General features: G+C 44.3%; 1 protein-coding gene and 1 pseudogene across 9 annotated transcripts in view; one reads left to right on the top strand and one right to left on the bottom strand.

Annotated features, from left to right (window-relative positions):
• Window positions 1-23401, bottom strand: part of LOC311008500 (microfibril-associated glycoprotein 4 pseudogene) — a 242541-nt pseudogene that overhangs the window by 37960 nt on the left and 181180 nt on the right. The gene's annotated exons all lie outside the window — the stretch shown is intronic.
• Window positions 1-23401, top strand: part of ankfn1a (ankyrin repeat and fibronectin type III domain containing 1a) — a 62480-nt gene that overhangs the window by 14693 nt on the left and 24386 nt on the right. For 6 of the 8 annotated variants that reach the window (XR_014599239.1, XR_014599240.1, XM_084040357.1 and 3 more), the window contains exons 6-8: window positions 4770-4807; window positions 16932-17057; window positions 20643-20841. Coding sequence is in view for 6 of the 8 variants with exons in the window: in XM_084040357.1 (XP_083896483.1) it covers window positions 4770-4807; window positions 16932-17057; window positions 20643-20841 (363 nt within the window). In the remaining 2 variants the exon portion in view is untranslated. The remainder of the gene's footprint in view (window positions 1-4769; window positions 4808-16931; window positions 17058-20642; window positions 20842-23401) is intronic. The other 2 variants (XM_084040358.1, XM_084040356.1) reach the window with 1 other exon arrangement.

Here is a 23401-nt window from a genome sequence, read left to right as displayed (position 1 = left end):
AAACGGAGAGGAACGCTTGTCTGCAGGGTGAGAGGACCTGCTTCAACATGATCCACATAGGCTCACACCTGTCCAGGTTTGACTCCAGGGGTGACTCCAGGTGTGAGTCCAGGTGTGAGTCCATGAGTCCAGGTGTGACTCCAGGTGTGGGTCCAGGACTCCTGCTGGTGTCTGGAGCTCCTCCAGCTAGGATTGTGCACTTCATCAGCGTCGCATTAGTTATTGATTATTATTTTATTATTTATATGACGAGAGATTCAGTTAGTAATGTAAAAACCAGTGGAAATGTCCTTCACAGTGATACTTTTACTTTCTACTTTAGTAACTTTCAATACTTTTGGTCTTGTGGTCATGTGACTGTGACACTTTACTTAGAATAAAAGTCTCCAGCTTTTAAACGTCTGATGCCCCCACAGCGCTGCATGCTCCCATGCCGCTGCATGCCCCCACGCCACTGCATGCCCCCACGCCGCTGCATGCCCCTGCGCCACTCAGCTGATCACTCACCCGGTGGCCGAGCCAGCTGGCCAGCCGGCACTCTGAGGTGCCAGAGCCGGCGGCGGCTGCCAGAGGGGCCGACTCAGCCTCCCCGTCTGCAGGCTCCTCCACCGGCACATGAATGGTGGCTTTGCTGCACTAATTAACCCGCCGAGAGGCCAACAAGCCGCTACAGTTCAGCCTCCCACAAACATCAGAATACAGCCTTGTTCAAATAGCAAGGTGAAGTGAGAAGTAGTGGAGGGGGGTGGGGGGTGGGGTCAGCTGTCTGCGGTCAGTCACAGAGGTTATATTAGTTGGTGCTACATTGACTGACTGTGTGCTGATTGGACGCTTTAAATTAGGGCTGCATGTCTGTGGCTCGTGTGATGACAGTTAATTATTTTCACCATAAATAATCCTTTATGCCCACTGACGGACTTTTCTACATCGTTATCATATATGTAGAACTGAAAACCAGAACGTCTTTCGCAGGTCCCAGATTGTTCAACTCTAAATTAAATAAATCAAATGTATGGCTTAAATAAGAATATAATCTGAACTGGAAAGAGTTTCTTCTCTTGTGTGAGTCGTTTATCAGGATTATGGTCTCTTAAAGTGGACCAACAGAAACAGCACTTGGTTCTGGCTCTGGTTCTTGTTGACGCTGAGCTTCCGTCCTCTGACATTAAAGAGTGGACAGCCTTCAGGGCGTCCTGACATTCACAGAAACGCCATCGGAGTGAGAAAGGAAGTGAGACGGCGGCGTGAAGGTTGAAATTGAGCGTCGGGTCAATGGAGACGGGAGGCTGCATGCCTCTGATCTCCTGATGGAAACTACAATAAACTTTATTTATAACCGTTACCTCAGTCTCATCCACAGAGCTAGTTTTCATGACTATGTACGTAACATGACATTACCTCTCCGTATGGTGCATTCAGGGTTGGCTTCAACCTTCGGTTAACACACAACATGCGCCCATCAATCAGCAATCAAGACCTCGCAGAGTCTAATCAAGGTGCTCTTATTTAACGCTGCACAAACCGCTCCTCCGCTCTGAGCCAGGTGATGATCGATGCATTGTGGCATCGGGCAGGCAAGCCTGAAGAGATGCATCGTGGGACTGGGCCAGTTTAGCTGAGATCGACGTTTATTCCGCAGTCGAATAGTCAAAGTTTGGTCCTCACGCCTTTTCCTTGATCTCGGGGGGGAAAACGTCACAATGTTAAGGAAAGGTGGAAGGAGAACTCAAAAGGATTTAGGAAAAGACGGCCGCGGTGCTCAGAGAATCCGACCGGACTTTCATTAAGCTACGTCATTAGAATGCGCCCGCTAATGATTGACAGCTGATGATCAACACCGGTGATTGACGTGGGTCCGCGGTGGAGAAACTACAATAATGGACTACAAAGAGCACATCGTCCACTTCTCCCCATGTTGTTGGTTCTTTAAACTGCTTGTTGACCGGCTTCAGGTCAAACAGCTCGTTGTTTCTGTTTGACCATTAGCTGTATGGCTGTGAGATTTCCAAGAGGGGGACGTTCATCACCGAGGTGAAGTTCGGTGTGTCCTGCGGTGAGACAGCAGTGAGATAGCAGTGTTTTACAATGTCATCGCTCAGAGCTAGACATGCAAATTGCTCTGTTGTTGGTTGTACAAATCAACATAAGTGCTTATATTCTGTCCCAGCTACAGAAGAACAGAAGAGACAGTGGTTGCATTTCATTTTTAATGACAATGTGCCGGCTACGGTTCGTGTTAGCTTGTATGTGTGTGCTAACCACTTCACATCGGGCTGCTTCAGTAACGAGGGTCAGTACAAAGCTGACATTGCCTCGACACTGACCCTCGTAAAAGGACCATACGGGACCCAGCAACTTAATTTAATTGACGACGTTGATTGATCGTGATAACGTTGTGCAGGTGGATTTAATCAGGTGCTGAGCTGGAGTGAAAGGAACCAGTTTGAGGTGGATTTACAGTCTGAGCTGGAATAAAAGTCCCTGAGGAACAATGGACAAGGTAATAAAGTTTGAGAAAACGATCCTGCTGCTACGGTCGCGATCCTCCAGTCTCTGGTTCAGCTCCCTGTTTCTGTGCTGGGAAGATGTTCCGTAGAGAACCGGTTCATCCAGTTCACATGTTTGTAAGTCATGTGTTCTGGTGTTGAATGCGTAACTTCCTCCTTCAATGCTGAGGTCCCGCTGTGTGGAGTCGCTGCTAGCTGGCACACCGAACACATTTCTGCCTGCAGCTTGAGTGATAATCTCATCTCAGGGCCGGCAGGGGGCAAAGCATCCGTCTCAGCGGAGGCCGCCGCCGCCACCAACACAACGCCCCGCTGCTGCCCTCATCAGCATCCAGACACAGCAGAGCAGAGCGGGACCGCTCAGTCACGGGAAAGTGTCCCAACAGGAATGTGGACGAAAAGATTTTGTTTACGTCTGCGAGCTTTGAAGCTGAAGGATTTCAGTTCTGAACTTGTAAATCCATCATGTTGGTGCAGAGAAAAAACTCACATGTGGAGTGTTCCAGGTGTTAATTATAGTGGAGAGGATCTGCAGCGGCTCCACAGAACCACGGTATCATCACGGTATTATCACGTTATCATCACGTTATCATCACGTTATCATCACGTTATCATCACAGTACCATCACAGTATCATCACTTTATCTTCACGTTATCATAACGCTATTATCACGTTACCATCACAGTTCCATCACAGTATCATCACGTTATTATCACGTATTATCACGGTATTATAACGTTATCATCACGTTATCATCATGTTATCATCACATTATTATCACAGTATCAAGACGTTATCATCATGATATCATACAGTATCATCACGTTATTATCACGTTACCATCACGGTTTCATCAGTTTCATCATAGTATCATCCCATTATTATCACTTATAATCGCGGTATTATAACGTTATCATCACGTCATGAAATGATCACGTTATCACAAAATGATCACATTATTATCAGGGTATCATGATATCAAGATATCACATTATCACAATATCACGTTACCACGATATTATCACAGTATTATCAAGTTATTATCACAATACTTTGGCTCGCCGTTTTTTACGTCCCATTAACGTAACCGTAGACCATGCAACCCTTTATTGAAATATCTGTGGCTTTTTGTTCGATGCCGACCAACGATGTCATCCTGCTGAAAATATTGATCCTCTTGAAAGTTAATGACAGAAGCCTTGATGATTTGATCAGATTGGATGACCTCCTTTCTCGTTGAATAATAGAATTTTATGTCTTATTATTTTAAATTACGGGTTCATTTTAAAGAACCCCCATCCGACAAGGAAGGAAAATTAAAGTAAAGAGAGAGAGGCGACCTCTGGGAAAAGAAGTCAACTCCGCTGTTACTCTCCCTCCCAGCGTCGTCTTCAGTCGTCAAGGCGATAGAATATTTTCACCCCGCGTCGGCCGATGGCTGAATCACGTTGGTTTCAAGGTTGCGGCTCGGAGCATCGATCCTCCTCCCACACACGGCTGTTTATTTACCGTCTCGTGGTGTTTACACCGTTTTACATTTAATATCATATTTGATAATAGCAAGATCCTCATTCTACTACTTCATCATCTCTTTGTCGTCACTGTGAAAGAGGATAAACATAAATTATTTTACCTTAACATAACCAGGTAGTATTGTTTTGTTTTGTTCGTTAACCACGTGTTTCAAACGTGTTTGCCTGGAAACACGAGTGTAGTTTGGTTGTAACCTTTAGTCAGAGACAAGTTTGTTTGTTTTCCCAACCATCATTGTCAAAAACTCTAAATCCTATCCTTCTACCTTGTTATATTCATCTATACACAATTGAAATAATCACTAAATAAAATGTATTTAAAATGTATGTATTATGTTAATGTTAATGTGTGTGTGTATATATATATATATATATATATATATATATATATATATATATATATATATATATATATATATTATATATATATATTATATACATTAACATACTTACAGAGAATTTCCTTTTGATTGGATGAAGCAGTAAATGATCCTGTGATGTCAGTGTTTTCCAGAGTGAGATCGTTAACACCTGCAGCTGCATCTGTGATACCTGATTTCCTGCCATTTAAGACCTTGATTGTATTTTCTCTAAAAGCTGCTGTTTCTGTGTATTTTGAGTGTTTTCCTCCTCAGCAGCAGCAGTGGAATGGAACTGCTGTAATAGGTGTTAGTGCTCTGCATGATCCTGCATACATACTGATGATTTCCTGGTCTGTGTCCCCCTCAGAGTCTGGGAACCACCAACAGATACGACACGAGGAAGAAGTAAGTCCCTCCTTTGACCATCAGCCCTGTTGGCTCTGCTCTTTATCCCTTGATGATCCTTGTCTTCATCCTCTGCAGTCAAGTGTTCTCTGCTCTTTGCTTCCTGGAGCCGTGAGCAATAACTCAGGATTTAATAAAGCAGGAGACGTGACCTCTGCTGTGTGTTTTCTGAGGGAAAAGGTTTCCTAGAAACCCGATTATGTGCATGAGCTTATTGTCTCCGTCTTCACTCGGTGGAATCGAGTTGAGGGAAGATTCTGAGCTGAAGAAATGTGAGTGAGCTCACAGAAAATAGCCTGAATTTGATTTTGATGGTGATGGTGGAAGATGACGTTACCTAACCTGTCCAGTCAGTGAGTCACCTGACCATCCATGTGACTTCATGTTTGCTCCCATTGATGCATCATTTCTATCTTTGAGCTACGGGTGAGTCAGAGGAAGCTGCAACTGTTTGTCCTGGTGTTCCACCGTTTACCCATATTAGAAAAGTATCCAGATAAAGTATTCAGTTACTAGAATAGTTTCCAGATACTAGAAAAGTATCCAGTAACTAGAAATGTATTCAGATAAAGTTTCCAGATACTAGAAACATATCCAGATAACGTAACCAGGTACTAGAAACGTTTCCAGATACTAGAAAAGTATTGAGATAAAGTTTCCAGCTCCTACAAAAGTATCCAGATACAAGAAACGTTTCCAGATACTACAAAAATCTCAAGATACTAGAAAAGTATCCAGATAAAATTTCCAGATACTAGAAAAGTATCCAGATAAAATTTCCAGATACTAGAAAAGCATCAAAGGGTTTTATGATTGGATATATGATCTTTCAAATGAAGATTAATATGAATCGGAAAATCGTAATGCTGGTGATGTTGGTCACGCAGCAGCTGATTGGTTAGAGCAAAGATGAGGAATGAGGCTAAAAACGGTCCTGACAAAGACCGAAGAACCGTCACATTTGGATCTGATCTCTAGTCTGTCTGTGGTGAGTGATTTCAGGTGTGTAACAGCGATCTGAGCGCCCTCAGTTCGTCTCTTCGCCCCACTGACTAACGGCATTGCGTTGTGCTACACGGAGCAGACTGACGACGCGATGATCAATAACCGCCTCTGTCAGCTGTTCAGTGATCAATAACACACACATATTATAATGGTCCACTGGAATCAACAGCTCATTAATGGCGATTGATCGACTGATTGATTTAACTTCCCGATGCTTATTTAATTAATTTAATGAAACCATCCAGCAGTGGGAGACGTGTTAAAAGAGCGCACCTCCACAGGAGTCCAAATTAAGGAAACAAAGAATGTTTGTAGAACCAAAATCTATTAAGACAAACAATCCTTTTTAAATTGTTTTAATAAGTTGAAAAATAATTAGAAGAGCCAAAATGTAGGAATTAAATATAATATATAGAATATAATACTGTGATGGAATCCAGACAGAACTAAATATAGACTGTGGTGTGTTGGAGCTCTGATTTTGCAGCTAAGGGAATTAATAAAAAAAAAAAAAATTATTATAATGAGATACTACGTTCAAACATGAAAACGTTCAGCCCAGTTATTCTCTCCTCAGTCGTACCTTTAATACTACATTTAAGACTCCGACCTCTCCTCAGACTCCTCTTCGTACAGATCACAGCAGCTGAAGTGCAGCTTCCACGTCTTTCGTACATCATCGGTAGCCTCAACTTTTCAATGACATTCATACTTATTCAACTCTTCAACAACTACTACTTCTTCTTCTTCTTCTTCTTCTTCTTCTTCTTCTTCTTCTTCTTCTTCTTCTTCTTCTTCTTCTTCTTCTTCTTCTTCTTCTTCTTCTTCTTCTCCATCTCATGCTTTCCTCCTCATGTGTAATAATGGATGCAGTGTGTTGTGACTGGATCTACAGCAACAACGTGATTTAACGGGGCGCAAACGTGTTCAACAAGCACAACATTCATCCGCGTCTTTGATAACGCTCTGTAATCCACCGTTCCTGCCGCTCTAGTGAACGCTGCGTACGGAGCGATATTTAATCGACAACCTCGTCAGCGTTTTGGACTTCTAGTTGTGGCGTTTATTCAAGTGGAACTGTTACAGCGACTATTATGTGACACACACACACACAAACACACACACACAAACACACACATTGAGGGACCCAAGGTAGCCATTAAGAATAATGGCCTCTGGCTACACGTTGCCATGGCAATTGAAAAGAGGAGAGAATGGCAGGTTCAGTGGAGCTGATGAACGGCGGAGAGACTGCAGCTCTGTGTGTCCTCTGAGGACGTTTATGTCTCCGTTGACACCTGATGCTTTCTGTTCATGTCACTTTAAACCGCAGATTTGTCCTGAAACCGATTCTTCTGCTGCTGCATTTAAGAAAACTGATTCAATTTTATGTAACCAGGAGACATTAACAATATAAACATGAAGAAGAAGATATACTCAAAGCTGCTCCGTCCACAGTGTTGCATCCTCTGCCGCTCTGTTTACATAACCACAGCTATAGCTCTGCTAATAGCAAACTGCTACAGCTAAGGCTACAGCTAAGACTATGTCTTTGTTTGTTGGGCTCCTGAATTAATGTTGTATCAAACCGAAAACATGCACACACACACACACACACACACACACACACACACACACACACACACACACACACACACACACACACAGTGTGTAGTTCTGCAGTGAGTGTGAGGATGTGGTTGGATGTGAGGAGAGTGGGCGTCCTTGCTCCTCTACCAGGTGTGTTAAGGACATTCTTGGAGACCTGGAACAATATCACACACACACACACACAAACACACACACACAAACACACACACACACACACACACACACACAGTGTATCTTTAGTCGTGACTGGAGTTTTTTTAATCACGGGCTCCTGAGACTGATCTCTGCTCTGTCTTGTCCTCCCACTCTCTCTGCAGCTTTCCCGCCACCTTCTCCTCTGCCTCCTCCTGTACCTCCCCATCTCCTTATCTACCTCCCCCAGCTCCTCCTCTACCTCCCCATCTCCTCCTCTACCTCCCCATCTCCTTATCTACCTCCCCCAGCTCCTCCTCTACCATCCCATCTCTTCATCTACCTCCCCCATCTCCTCCTCTACCATCCCATCTCTTCATCTACCTCCCCCATCTCCTCCTCTACCTCCCCATCTCCTCCTCTTCCCCCACCTCCCCCATTCTCCTCCCATTTGCTCCTCCACCTCCTCCCATTTCCTCCCTCATATCCCTCTCTACCTCCCCCACCTCCTCACATCTCCTCCTCTACCTCCCCCACCTCCTCATCTACCTCCTCCACCTCCTCCTCTACCCACCGCCTCCTCCTTCTACCTTCCCCACCACCTCCCATCTCCTCCTCCTACCTCCTCCATCTCCCCCCACCTCCTCCTCTGCCATCCCCATCTCCTCCTCCTACCTCCCCCACCTCCTCCCATCTCCTCCTCCTACCTCCCCCACCTCCTCATCTACCTCCCCCATCTTCTCCTAGCTCCCCCATCTCCTCCTCTACCTCCCCTGCCCCACTTCCCTTATCTCCTCCTCTACCTCTCTCAACACATCTTCTACCTCCCCCACCCCTCCTCTTCCTCCCCTCTCCTCCTCTACCTACCCCAACTCCTCTTCTACCTCCCCCACCTCCTCCTCTACCTCCCACACCTCCTTCTCAGAACATAAAAATCACAGTTTTTTTCGTATACACGTTGAGTCATGTTTCTGACACATTGAAGTGAAGAACGCTGACTCATCCTGTCAGAGTTCAGTTGGATGGGACACGCTAACAGGAAGCAGGATGTCGTATTCATTTTACTCTCGTCTTTAAAGAGATGAGAGAGTTTGTACTCTGTTGGAGCTCCTGGTTGAAGAATGATTCACTCCCATGACGAGTCCTGAACTAGTCACCAAATGCTTTCTACTGGTTTCCTGACAGGATGTCAGTCACTCAGCACGAAAACAACATTAAGTTAATTAGGATCCTTTTTCCTAGTGGACACATTACTTAAACTAATCATGTGACATAAAGATCTGGTGACGTAGTCTGAAATACTGAGAGCCTACTGATGGTGGGGGGCTCCACCACCATCAGACCTGTTGGACACTAAAGTCCCAAAGTGCTGTTGCTAACGTTAGTTTTGTTGTCTAAAGCTTAAGTTATTTTGTCATTTAAAGCTAACGTTGGTTTGTTGTTTAACGATAACGTTGGTTTGTTGTTTAACGATAACGTTGGTTTTGTTGTCTAAAGCTAACGTTGGTTTTGTGTTCCAAAGCTAACGTTGGTTTTGTTGTCTAACGATAACGTTGGTTTCTTCGTCTAAAGCTTACGTTGGTTATGTTGTCTAAAGCTAACGTTGGTTTTGTTGTCTAAAGCTAACAGTGGTTTGTTGTCTGTAGCTAATGTTGGTTATGTTGTTAAAAGCTAACGTTGGTTTTGTTCTCTAAAGCTAACGTTGGTTTGTTGTCTGTAGCTAATGTTGGTTATGTTGTTAAAAGCTAACGTTGGTTTGTTGTCTAAAGCTAACATTGGTTTGTTGTTTGTAGCTAATGTTGGTTTGTTGTCTTAAGTTCCTTTTGTTCATTAAAGCTGTTGGGGAAGTAGCAGGAGCAGATTTGGTTATCAACAGCTAATTATTAATGTCAATAGGATTATCGATATTAATCATTATATTTAATATATTATTATTTAATAATGATCACAATCAATAACACTGCAATTAACAAAGCCTTATTACCTAACTACCTAACACTAAGCTAAACAAAGGAAGAGACACACGTGGAGTGTGTGTGTGCGTGTGGAGAGAGAGAGAGAGAGAGAGAGAGAGAGAGAGAGAGAGAGAGAGAGAGAGAGAGAGAGAGAGAGAGAGATGGCCGGGCGCGACCACCAGATGGAGCTATTCCTCACAGCGTTCAGGGGCAGAGCCACTGACGTCAGATAGAATCGCGAGAGAGGGAGAGAGAGCGAGAGATGGCCGGGTACAGCCACCAGATGGAGCTATGTCCTTAGCGTCCGGGGACAGAAACAGCTGGCTTAGGATACGTGTGGGGGCGGTGTATGTGTGTGCACATGAGTGTTAGCCAGAACAAAGAGAGAGAGACTGCGCGCGTAATACCACGCGTAAAACAACACGGAAAGCAACGGACTCGGCGGTCCGTGATCAAAACTTAAAGCACATTAACAAGAATTACAAGCATATCCTACACTATCAAACTTATGTCTCTGCCCAGACTGATAACCTCTTACTGGTGTCGTTGCGTAGGCTGTGAGTCCGTCCCGGCGATGGCGGCTTTCCTTAACGCGGCGGCGGCGGCGACGGTAGTTCGTGAGTCCCGGCGGCAGCTCGAATAAAGAAAACAGTTTGTGTTTCTTCCTTCCGCGGGCAACAATATAATCGCACGCCGTGGCGACTTAGTCAGCTGACTTCAGACAGGCTTCTGGCTGGTCGCTGAAATAAAGAAACCGTTTGTGTTTCCTCTTCTGCAGGTGAACAAAAAGAATTGCGCGGTTGTGGCGATCTTCTCAGGATCCGTAATCATAAAAAAAAGAAAAAGGCGAGTCGGGAAAAACGGGGAAAAACAGTCTGTCGCTCGTCCAGCGAGAAGACTGTGGCCTAGGACAAAGGAACCGCTGCAGACGTTATAAGTTCGCCTCCTGTTGCAGCGGTGTGCTGCGGTGGAGGAGTCGCCTCCTGTTGCAACGTGATGTTGCGATGGAAGAGAAAGTTCTTAAGGCAGCGCCGGTTTATATAGCTCACAGCTGCTCCCGGGGACCCCCTGGGGTACCTGTGGTTGTCAGCCAATAGGGCACCAGTTGTGTGACGTTGCACTTCGCACCTGGGTGCGAGGTGAAACCAAAATGGCGGTTGTAGTTTTTTATCTCCTTTGTTCCTTTGTCCTGACCGCATGTGAAGGCTTTTGTAGGCCGCATTGTGTAGTCCTGATGGTGAGGTCCCAACAAAGCCTACGTCATGTCCACTTTGCGTACCCGTGCATGTGCTCATACATTAATTATACCGTACTCAAATCCACCTCTTCCAATCATGCCGGGGCCAAGGAAGCTTACCGCTCTTAAGTACAGAACGGAGCATCACTATTCAAGCAATCCAGACTTTAGGCTCCATTGTGCCTGGGCGCAGTACGGTTGGCCTAGTGTGAGTGTGCACTTAAGACATGGTAGAAGTGGGGGGATTCAAAGTAATGGTTTTAACATGTGAGTGGGACTTGTCCCCCCCTCATACTATGGGTCTATGAATGTGAGGCCAGGGGGTGTTTTGCCTTTTCCGATCCCAAATCACATGCCGTTGTTTCAGCCATTGTCCTCTCCAGTGGTAACACTGTGCTGGAGTCATGTGAGAGCCTTTGGAGGAAGTCTCTGACAGATCGTAACAGATAAACAGATTGCACATTAAAAAAAAAATGGGTAAAAAAATAAAAGTAATGAGCGGAACGTAGCACAATGCAGCGGCGTAAAAGTAGTGTTTCTTCTTCACAAATATACTCAAGTAAAAGTAAAACATATGTTGCAATAAAACTATTCTTACAAGTACAATTTATCCAAAAAGTTATTGAAGTAAATGTAACAGAGTACATGTAACGCGTTACTACCACCTCTGCTCGTGTGATCTCAGAACATTGGTTTTAAAGACGTGACGACGCAATGTGCAGGTTAGTTTTAGGACTAAAACAACATATGTTTGTGTTGTCCTTTATCGGCGTTGACGACTTGTTTAAAACAGGACGTTCGGGTGTGCTTCTTCCTTCACTCATGGAGGTGTCAGCAGATGTTAAATTGCTGATGTTGTTTTGTTGCAAATGTTGTTGTGCATTGCAGCGTCGTTCCAGAAGCGGCTAGCGGGGGGAGTCTTTCATCGCAGGATAAACGCCGCTATGTGACACCCGGCAAGGTTCTAATGCAACATTTGTTTGAGTGATGCGAGTCATTTCCTCACGGTCACAGTCTCATGGAGGTGCTGCTGGGAAACACACACACACACACACACACACACACACAGTAGTGTAGTGTGTGCTGTTGCTACCCTCCTGAGTCGTGACTTGACTTCCTGACAGTTATGAGTCGTTACGAGTGTTTGAGGCGTCTATGTGCAACGTTTCACTCCTGCAGCTTGTGATCACTGACGTGACTTTTGTTTTGAATATCAAAGTGTTTATCAGAGTGTGTAGGTCTGCAGCTGTTCAACACTGGTTCTCAAACTTCTGTTATTTATGTTATTACCCACTGAAGTAATATCTTAACTTTTTAAATCCACATGTCGACCACCTGACCTCCACGCAGGAGGCGAACCGATGCTGGTTCAGGGGTCCCACGGGTCAGGGAATATCTGGGATATCAGGGAATATCTTGTAAATCAGGGGATATCTGGGAATATCAGGGAGTATCTGGAATATCAGGGAATATCCGTAATATAAAGGAGTATCAGCAATATCCGGGAGGTTCTGGAGTATCTGGAATATCAGGAATTTTAAAAAGTATTTTCCAGACAGGGAAAGTCTGGGGATCTAATCATTTTCTGAACCAAGTCCTGCTATCAGGGAGTTTCTGGAATGTCAGGGGAAAGTATTTTCCAGACAGGGAAAGTCTGGGTCCAATCCGATCATTTTCTGGGCCAAGTCCTGGAATATCAGGGAATTGTGTCTGTACCATGTTTAAATTTGAGATGAACTCCAACATGGCGGCTCGTGCCTCCATCTGTGGTTTGAACTACTATTTGAAATGTGATTTTGCAGCAGCTGGTCCTCTGCAGGTCTGCAGCAGTTTTCTAGTTCTTCATGTACTCTGCAGGATTTGACCTGATGCCGTTGGTGTGACAGAAATCCTCCCACTACGATGCCGTCGCCACTTTACACTCAAACGTTTCTATGTGTGAACCACCTGAACTGTGGTGACGTCACCGTGTCTCTGTAGAGCTGCACCATTGTTCACACGAGGACTTTAACTGCCTGCATACTGGAATGCCCCCCCCCCCCCCCCCCCCCGCCTCTCTGCTTCACCTGTTGCTCTTCAAAGGGAACCATGGAAACAGCCGAGCCGATGAGCAGCCGCCGCCGATGAGCAGCCGCCGCCGCCGCTGGCTGCGGCTGACAGGATGCTGTCACACTCATTGTTTAGAGTTGTTCTTTTATTGTTGGTTTCTTTTATCGGGCGTTCCTGCTGCAGCTCGGTGGAGCTGAAACACTCCCACGCCTCCTCTCTCCTCTTCATCACATGTTCTGGGTCACACCGTTGTGTTTGACTCCAGGTGCTGCTGCTGACTTCTTACACATTTAGTGTGTTTTTAATGGAAACATAAAGATTGCAGGTGGAGATGCTGCAGCAGCTCCTTGGCTCACTATCGTTGGTGCCAGCTTTAATAACCGTTATTAGCCGGGACAAGCTGTCGGGCTAATTAACAGCTCAGCTATCATTTGGCCTTGTGGCATTTACACCACAGATCCCACTGTGCTGAAGAAACACACTTGGCTAAATGACTTTCAAGGACAGGAAGTTGTTTCTAATTCATATCTATTTTATATATTTTTTAATATTATGGAGAGAAGCCTGCAAGCTAGTTCAGGTGGACAACTCAAGCTGCTCCGTCATACTCATGTGACATACCTCATACTCCAATAATATTCTTCCTTCATATCCTCCCTATTTGCCGGTCTATTTAAGCTACGACACTTCCCATCTCCCCCTTTTGGCTGTCAGTGCCACCGCTGCCACGTCAGTATTGCTGTCTGCTTGCTGCTAACCCTCCACCTCCCCAGCATCCACCTGTAGGCTCCGGGGGGTTAAGATATTTAGTCATCATCACTTCCCATCATCTCTATGTAATCGCAAATGGGGAGTGATGATGCCGGAGCCTAGATGCCAAACTCAAACTATGTTCTGTTGTTTCAATAAACATTCTAAACGTGAGTTGTCTGACTGAAATATATTTAATATGATTTAATCTGACAAAGGTGGCTGTTCATCTTATACAAGTTTTTAGGCGCCATCTTGGTTTTTGGACGTCATCATCTTGGTTTTTGGTCTTCACCATCTTGTTTTTTGGTCTTCACCATCTTGGTTTTTAGGAGTCACCATCTTAATAATAAATAATAATAATAATAGATTGAATTTGTATTGCGCTTTTCAAGACACTCAAAGCACTCTTGGTTGTTAGTCAACACTATCTTGGTTTTTGGTAATCACCGTCTTGGTTTTTGGTCTTGGTTTTTAGCCGTCACCATCTTGGTTTTTGGCCATTACCATCTTGGTTTTTAGCCGTCACCATCTTGGTTTTTGGCCATTACCATCTTGGTTTTTAGCCGTCACCATCTTGATTTTTAGCCGTCACCATCTTGGTTTTTGGTCTTCACCATCTTGGTTTTTGGTCTTCACCATCTTGATTTTTAGTCGTCACCATCTTGGTTTTTGGTCTTCACCATCTTGATTTTTAGTCGTCACCATCTTGGTTTTTGGTCTTCACCATCTTGGTTTTTAGTCGTCACCATCTTGGTTTTTAGTCGTCACCATCGTGATTTTTAGCCGTCACCATCTTGGTTTTTGGTCTTCACCATCTTGGTTTTTAGTCGTCACCATCTTGGTTTTTAGTCGTCACCATCGTGATTTTTAGCCGTCACCATCTTGGTTTTTGGTCTTCACCATCTTGGTTTTTGGTCTTCACCATCTTGGTTTTTGAACGTCACGATCTTGATTTATCCTTTTTGCCATCTGGAGGTTTTACCAGCAGGAGTGAAGAGAGAGTGGAGCTTGGTGGTGTTGTGCTGCACTGATCCGCATTGTTTCATCCTCCATCGCTGTAAAAATGACTTCCACATCAAACTGCAGCTTTTCACTTTGTTTGTTTTCACTGTCACAACAAGGACTACAAGCCATCATGGCATCCAAGAAAAGACTACATAATCCAGACTCATCAGCGCTGAAACAAAGGTTGCTGCTCGGCTGAACCATATAACCTGAATGTCCTGTGAGGGCTCTGTAGGGAGCGAGACAATGGCTGTGGTTCCCTGCTGGTTTCACTGAGACCTGCCTGATCCGATAGCGATCGGCTGTGTTTGCTGGTCAAAGACACGGAGCCTGTGAAACTGGAGATAAACACATGTCATTTCCTATCAATTCTTCACAATAAAAGTCCCTCATTATTTACTGCTGACTATTCCTCCCTGTAGTATTTGTAAACGTGCTTGATGATGATGTTGGTGACTTACGTTTGAGAAATTGTCCTGATTGTGTCCTGATTGTGCCCACAAACCTCACTGAGATTCACCGTTCACTTCTAGACCTGAAATCATATATATATTTATATATAGACCATAAATTCACCGATAGACACTAAATTCAGCTATAGATGCTAAATTCACTTATAGACCATACATTCACTTATAGACTTAAAATTCAGCTATAGAACGTAATTCAGTTACAAACCTTAAATTAATGTATAGACCTTAAATTCACTTATAGACCCTAAATTCATTTATAGACCTTAAATTTAACTATAGACCCTAAATGCAGCTATAGACTCTTAATTCACTTATAGACCCTAAATTAACTTAATCGCTAGACTGTGAATGGATTTATAGACCAACATATTTATAGATGTTATAAATAGACCAGCGGGTCACACAGATGTAAAGACTGAATAGGTTTAAATCCTACAGCATCAATTTAAACAAACAACGTTTGAAAGCGTCACACTGGATCAAATGGTTAATAAGTGAAGTCCAAAATTAAACGTTCCATTAATCAGAAATGAAAACTGTCAGGAGGAATCTCAGCTGTATAAACTTTATTACTTTTTATTATTTATTTCTTAGTTTTGCTGCAGTGATGCTTGTTTCCTCTGGAGCATCTCTGTGAATTTAATCTCCTGTTCCTCCTCTGTTACCTCCTCTCGCTCTGCTGTTTGTTCTCAGCCGCCGCTGCCCCTCCTCCACTCACACTCACTCTCTCTCACACACACACACACACACACACACACACACACACACACACACATCAATCCTTTCTATCCGCCTCCTCTTTTCAAACATCCCTATCTCATTATTTCCCTTCCTCCATCCCTCCCTCTCTCTCGCTCTCTCTCTGTCTCTCGACCACTCATCCACTCTCCTCCTGTGTGTGTGTGCGTGTGTGTTTGTGTGTGTGTGTGTGTGTTCACTCGTGTGCGCGCCGATGCGTCGCGATGCATTTGCCGCCGGTGAACAGGTGTTCAGTACCATCGGCCGAAGCTCCACAGTAGGGACGCTGTCGCTCACACGCCCCCAGGATCGAGCTGCACATCTGGGGCTGTCGGAGCGTCTGCCCCCCTGCAGATGGCCCAGAGCTCCACAGGCAGCTAGGAGGCGTCAGACAGAGGGATCCAAGCCAGCAGAGGAGGCTCCCATGCTGGGCTGGATCTGCTGCTGAACACCTCAGGTCTCTTTGCTGAGTGTGTTTAGTGCCGGACATTAAAATCTACAGAAACACGGACAGATTTAATTAGTTCAATCCCACTTCCACAGCTTTCAAGCAACTTTTGCGGTTCAGTTTGGATCCGACAGGTGTCTCGTCCAAAAAGCAGAGTAGTTCTTATTTGGTGTTCTGGTGCAGGATCGTCCACCAGTCCAGCTGCACTGGGATCCAGTCTACGCCGTGCTGGGATCCGGTCTACGCCGAGCTGGGACCGCTGGGAGCCGCACTCTTTGTGGGGTTTTTGCTGCAGTCCTGCCATAGTGAAGTCACACTGCAGCTTGGAGTCGCTGCCCTCTCCTCAGAGAAGAAATGTCAGCTCGGAGACATCTGATGAAATGAAATTCACGCTTTCACAGTAGCGAAGTCTCTGCTGCCGTGGCGACGCTGTAAAGTCTCCGGGTCTGAAGCCTGGGACAGAACACTGGAGGAGGAAGTGTGATTTCTGGGGGGTTTTACGGTTGGATGTTTGGACTGTGAACACGAGGAGGAAGGTAGATGGAAGGAAGGAGAACTTTCTGAACATCTTCTGTTTCCTGTCATTCTGGTTCACCTGGAAACACCTGCCTAGGTCCAGATCAAACTCTTTGATTTTCTCTTCAGCAGATTTATTGTCCTCAAGTTCTCATCCATCCCTGTTTCTGTGTTTGTGTGTATGCATGTGTGTGCGCGTCAGGTCCGACAGTAAGATCTCACGATTGGCACAGAGGTGGAACCAGAGGGCAGCAGGAGATGCTCTGATCAAAGACCTGAATCCCCTGTTTTACACGGGAATCCCACGATCCTCACTGAGCCTGGACAGGTGAGGACACACACACGCACACATGCACACACACACACACACACACACACACACCTGGTAGCATAGTTGCACTAAATGGTTTCCAGACACACGAACATAAAGGATGGAATCATTGTGGGGTCCGTTCAGGACGATGAGATGTGAGAAAAGATGGAAAAGATGAACAACTCCGTCAGAAAAAGCTGCTTCTTTAATTCAAGAAGCCTGTGGACATGAAGACTGCAGGAGAGAAGTCAACTACGACTCCCATGGTGCATCTCATTAACAGACAGCCAATCACTGAGCTTTTTTCAACCTGATAAAACCTTCACATTTAACATGGGATGCATTTAGCAGCTGTGACACTGTGTTTTTGTTCGCGTGTTCTTCACTGAAGCTGCAGCTCCGAATGGCTTCTTCGCCATAGCAACAGCAGCTGAGGCTCATGGGTACTGTATTGTTTAGAGGCATTCACTAAAGTGACAGGGGGGGAAAAAAGGTTGTTGTTGAGGAAGCATTGGAATAATGCATTATGTAAAATAGAGTGTTTTTAAAGTTGGTTTGTAGTCAGGTTAAGCCGTGCTATTGCCATGGTTACCTGCAGTTTAAGATACCTTGAGCTGGGATTTAGAGGATTGGTTCAACCTGAACATCTCACTGGTCTAGAGGGCTGAACCACACTAATGATGACTTCATGGATATTTCTGATGATGTCGGCTGTAAAAGCGTTCATAATTGGTGGTGTTTTGGACCTGCTGCCTAAAACATCAATGTTAGATTAATTGGATGCTTTATTTCGATTATTTTCACCTCGCGGACCTTTGTGACGAGGACTGTGTTGTTATTTTACGTCTCAACATTTGTTGGTCCGCCACCACCGTTTTTTCTCTTAAAGGTTTAAAACTCCCTGCTCCAGATGTCTGCTGGGTATTTACTGAACAGAGAATCATAAGAACAATTATACAAGCAATTAGCGGCTTTCCGATCATGGATTTTGTTGGGATCTGAACATAACGTATGTGTGTGTGTGTGTGTGTGTGTGTGTATGTATGTGTGTGTATGGGTGTGTGTGTGTGTGTGTGTGTGTGTGTGTGTGTGTGTGTGTGTGTGTGTGTGTGTGTGTGTGTGTGTAAAGAATTGATGAATCAATTTCTCCAACCAATTCTGTTCAACAGTTGCAGATCTGCACACACACACTGAAGCTGATTGGTCCATTGGTTTACGTGCAGCTGCTTTAAAACGATGAACATCAGCTCAGCGGTCAGCCAGTTCAGGCTCCGCCCACCTGTGTCTGCAGGTGTATCACCGGGTGGAGGTTTTAATTTGTTCGCGTTCAGCTGAGCACAAGAAAACTGTTGTGCTTCACGAAGAAAAGGTTTAAAGCTGGAGTCTGAAGACATTCTGATCATTTTAATATATCATTTTTCACAGTAGTCTTGATTGGTGCGAAGCCCCACCCCTTCCCCTGTCTGACCTTATTTCAGAATAAATATGTCCTGTAGTCAACAAAACGAACGTTAGCTTTAGGTAACATAACCAAGGTTAAATTTAGGCGACAAAACCAATGTTAGCTTAAGACAACAAATCCAATGTTAGCTTAAGACAACAAAACCAACGTTAGCTTTAGACAACAAAACCAACGTTAGCTTTAGACAACAAAACCAACATTAGCTTTAGACAACAAAACCAACGTTAGCTTTAGACAACAAAACCAACGTTGGCTTTAAACAACAAAACCAACGTTGGCTTTAGACAGCAAAACCAACGTTAGCTTTAGACAACAAAACCAACATTGGCTTTAGACAACAAAACCAACATTGGCTTTAGACAGCAAAACCAACGTTAGCTTTAGACAACAAAACCAATTTTAGCTTTAGACAACATAACCTATTTTTAGAAAACCATCAATTCTCAACGACACTATTGTCATTGTTTTGGTGCTGAGAGAAGTAAAAATGATGTACGCGTTGTGAGACTGAACACGAAACCAATCTGAATTTCATGACAGTTTCTATTAACTATCATGATGCGTCGCATTAAATCACATTGAGTAACCAATCAGTGCAGAACAATACGGTGATGCAGAAATCATCACCTGACACCTGCTGATGACGAGACACTGCAGATGTGTTTCCCGCTGCAGAAGGAAGGTTCACATTGACAGCTGTTTCAGAGGATTTAAGATAAAGAGTGTGTGATCTTCAGTCAAGTGCTTCATCTCTACATGACAACCTAGTATGGCACAAAGACCAGTTCCAGTAAAGGCCCGTGGTGGTGGACCAGTGGACCGGAGCAGTATACAGCTCTTCTCTGGCTCATCTAGACACATACACAACCCTGATATGAGAGCAAACCTTCACAGAGCTCAGAGCCATAATATCCATCTAGGGCCCTATGATTTCCGTGATGTGGAAAACGCGGACGGCATCGCGGAATCTGACAATGAAAATGCAATCAACTGTTAAATGTGGAATTCCGTGGAATTGATCAAACTCTGGATACAATTTATAAAAATCAATGTTTTCTCTAACATAAGTGTTTTTCACCGCACCTAGGCTGAAAAAGGAAAAAAAACATATTGTCGAGAGTCTCTACTGTGTTTTACTGTAATTATCATCCAGGGTCTCTCCTCTCCGTCTGTTTCACCGAGGGGCGGGGCTGAGACACACACACACAAGATGACGCACGCACGTACACACAGATATCGATAGTCATGTTGAAGACGTTTATTGTAACTTTTCAACAAGAATGACTCGAGCCAACTATTAACAGAATCTCACATCAGAAACGTTCAGAAATGAACTGATTCACAACTGAAATTGAAACTTAAATAGCGGTGATTGGATCGACAGACAATTGTAAAACACAGAATTTAGAAAAATTAAAATGGAAAACAGAATTTAGAAGAATTAAAATGGAAAACACGGAATCTGGAAAAAATTAAAACGCATTTCATAGGACCCTATCAATCCTATCAGTTTCACATTGTTACTTGCATAGTGTCTTTTCAAGTTCTACAAAAACGTTACCTCACGTAACAAAACTATGAGATTATGTTGATTTGGTAAGTAATGTAACAAAACAAGGGTCAAAGAAGTTGAACTGCAAAAGAGAGTGACGCATGCGTTGGAGGTATATGGGTGCTATAGAGCCAGAATCAATCCAATTTCTGGAGATAATTTCCCCTCTTCCTATGCTCCCTATGCTGTATAGATTAGGTGTACAGTTATATAAATATCTATTTTTCTTTTCAAAATAACCATTTTATGGACTAGTGCGGGCAGATTTGTTTTCGAGTTTTGTTTTATTTTTTCTTGTTTGCATCTGAGGATGGTGAGGTTGATCGACGTCGTCATAGAGACTCTTATTTCAGCATGTACAATGTGCCACCCCCCTTCCATCCGAACCCCCCACAGCCGCCACTAATGACGGCCAGAGGTGGTGGAAGTGTTTTGATCCAGTTGTTGAGTTAGAATACCTTCCCATACCTATTTTAATTATGATATAATGGTATTTCTAGTGTTTGACTCTCTTTACTCTTGTCTTTTTACCCATCAACTCCTCCTTCAGGCAGCTAATGTTTATCTCTCCATCCATCCATCCCAGCAGACGCCTCCCGGCTGTTATGAGCCAGCAGATGCAGAACCTGCAGTTGGCCCAGACCAGAAAGTGCCCCGGTGGGCCGGCCTCCCCCAACGCTGCCAAGCGTCTCTACAGGAACCTGTCGGAGAAGCTGCGAGGAAGCACCTCCTCCTTTGAAGATGCCTACTTCTTCGGCAAGACGGACCGCCTCCGCAAAGCCTCGGTGAGTCTGCTGGAGAGGAAGAGGAGGAAGATCTGATCTGTGTTATTTTCCCTGAATCTTAATGAACATTAGTCAGGCTTGGACTTAAATAGTTCAGTTATGACACAAACTGTACAAACATCTTTTCATCACTTATTTGTCTTGTGTTCATCACCTTTGTCTTGTGTTCGTCACCTACGTCCGTGTCCGTCACCTATGTCTTGTGTTCGTCACCTATGTCCCCTGTTTGTCCCCTGTTTGTCACCTATGTCCCGTGTTCGTCACCTATGTCTTGTGTTTGTCACCTATGTCTTGTGTTCGTCACCTATGTCCCGTGTTTGTCACCTATGTCTTATGTTCGTCACCTATGTCCCCTGTTTGTCACCTATGTCCCGTGTTCGTCACCTATGTCTTGTGTTCGTCACCTTTGTCTTTTGTTCGTCACCTATGTCCCGTGTTTGTCACCTATGTCTTATGTTCGTCACCTATGTCCCGTGTTTGTCACCTATGTCTTATGTTCGTCACCTATGTCCCCTGTTTGTCACCTATGTCCCGTGTTTGTCACCTATGTCTTATGTTCGTCACCTATGTCCCCTGTTTGTCACCTATGTCCCGTGTTTGTCACCTATGTCTTATGTTCGTCACCTATGTCCCCTGTTTGTCACCTATGTCTTGTGTTCGTCACCTATGTATTTTGTTCGTCACCTTTGTCTTTTGTTCGTCACCTATGTCCCGTGTTTGTCACCTATGTCTTATGTTCATCACCTACGTCCCATGTTTGTCAACTATGTCCCGTGTCTGTCACCTATGTCTTGTGTTCGTCACCTACGTCCCATGTTTGTCAACTATGTCCCGTGTTCGTCACCTATGTCTTGTCTTTGTCACCTATGTCTTGTGTTCGTCACCTATGTCTTGTGTTTGTCACCTATGTCTTGGTTCGTCACCTATGTCTTTTGTTCGTCACCTATGTCTTGTGTTCGTCACCTATGTCTTGTGTTCGTCGCCTATGTCTTGTGTTCGTCACCTATGTCTTTTGTTCGTCACCTATGTCTTGTGTTCGTCACCTTTGTCTTTTGTTCGTCACCTATGTCTTGTGTTCGTCACCTTTGTCTTTTGTTCGTCACCTATGTCTTGTGTTCGTCACCTATGTCTTGTGTTTGTCACCTATGTCTTGGTTCGTCACCTATGTCTTGTGTTCGTCACCTATGTCTTTTGTTCGTCACCTATGTCTTGTGTTCATCACCTACGTCCCATGTTTGTCAACTATGTCCCGTGTTCGTCACCTATGTCTTGTGTTTGTCACCTATGTCTTATGTTCATCACCTACGTCCCATGTTTGTCAACTATGTCCCGTGTTTGTCAACTATGTCCCGTGTTCGTCACCTTTGTCTTTTGTTCGTCACCTATGTCTTATGTTCATCACCTACGTCCTATGTTTGTCAACTATGTCCCGTGTTCGTCACCTATGTCTTGTGTTTGTCACCTATGTCTTATGTTCATCACCTACGTCCCATGTTTGTCACCTATGTCTTGTGTTCGTCACCTATGTCTTGGTTCGTCACCTATGTCTTGTGTTCGTCACCTATGTCTTTTGTTCGTCACCTATGTCTTGTGTTCATCACCTACGTCCCATGTTTGTCAACTATGTCCCGTGTTCGTCACCTATGTCTTGTGTTTGTCACCTATGTCTTATGTTCATCACCTACGTCCCATGTTTGTCAACTATGTCCCGTGTTCGTCACCTATGTCTTGTGTTTGTCACCTATGTCTTATGTTCATCACCTACGTCCCATGTTTGTCACCTATGTCTTGTGTTCGTCACCTATGTCTTTTGTTCGTCACCCCCTGTCTTTTGTTCGTCACCTATGTCCCGTGTTTGTCACCTATGTCTTATGTTCATCACCTACGTCCCATGTTTGTCAACTATGTCCCGTGTTCGTCACCTATGTCTTGTGTTTGTCACCTATGTCTTGTGTTCGTCACCTATGTCTTGTGTTCGTCACCTATGTTCCATATTCGTCACCTTTGTCTTGTCATCGTCATTACCTACATCACTTTGTCTCTATTTAACCAAATTATATATATATATATATACCAGGTATATATTATATATAATAGCTGCAATTGATTCATCATAAAAACCAAAAACAATCCTTTCCTGTGAAGCGGCTAGAGGAGACGCTGACCTGAGCATTTAACACTATTTAGCATTGTACGTCTGCAGGACAAAAACAACCGTTTTCAACGTGACTCTCATTTGTCCTGAATGATATCAGATTAAAGTAGAACAGATTTGAGGGGAAACCCCGTCAGGCTGCTTGTGTCTCAGACAGAAGGATCAATAAAGATCTGGTTTGGTGTTTTACTGATCCGTTTAACAGCCACGTCTTCAGACCTGAACTCTCTGTTCCGTCATGTGTCTTGTTTTTTATTGGATCTCTGAGCTGCTGCTGCCTCCAGCTGCTCTTCATCATCAAAACTGTCTTCAGCTCAAGTGTGTCTATGAGGACGCTCGATGGACAGACTCACTGAAGAGCATGTGGAGCACTTGTCATCATCATCACCACTATCATCATGATCA

This window comes from Eutrigla gurnardus (assembly GCF_963514095.1).
Source record: "Eutrigla gurnardus genome assembly, chromosome: 22".
Taxonomy (NCBI): Eukaryota; Metazoa; Chordata; class Actinopteri; order Perciformes; family Triglidae; genus Eutrigla; species Eutrigla gurnardus.
Note: the sequence above shows the minus strand (reverse complement) of the source record. Positions and strands in the feature narration are given on the sequence as shown.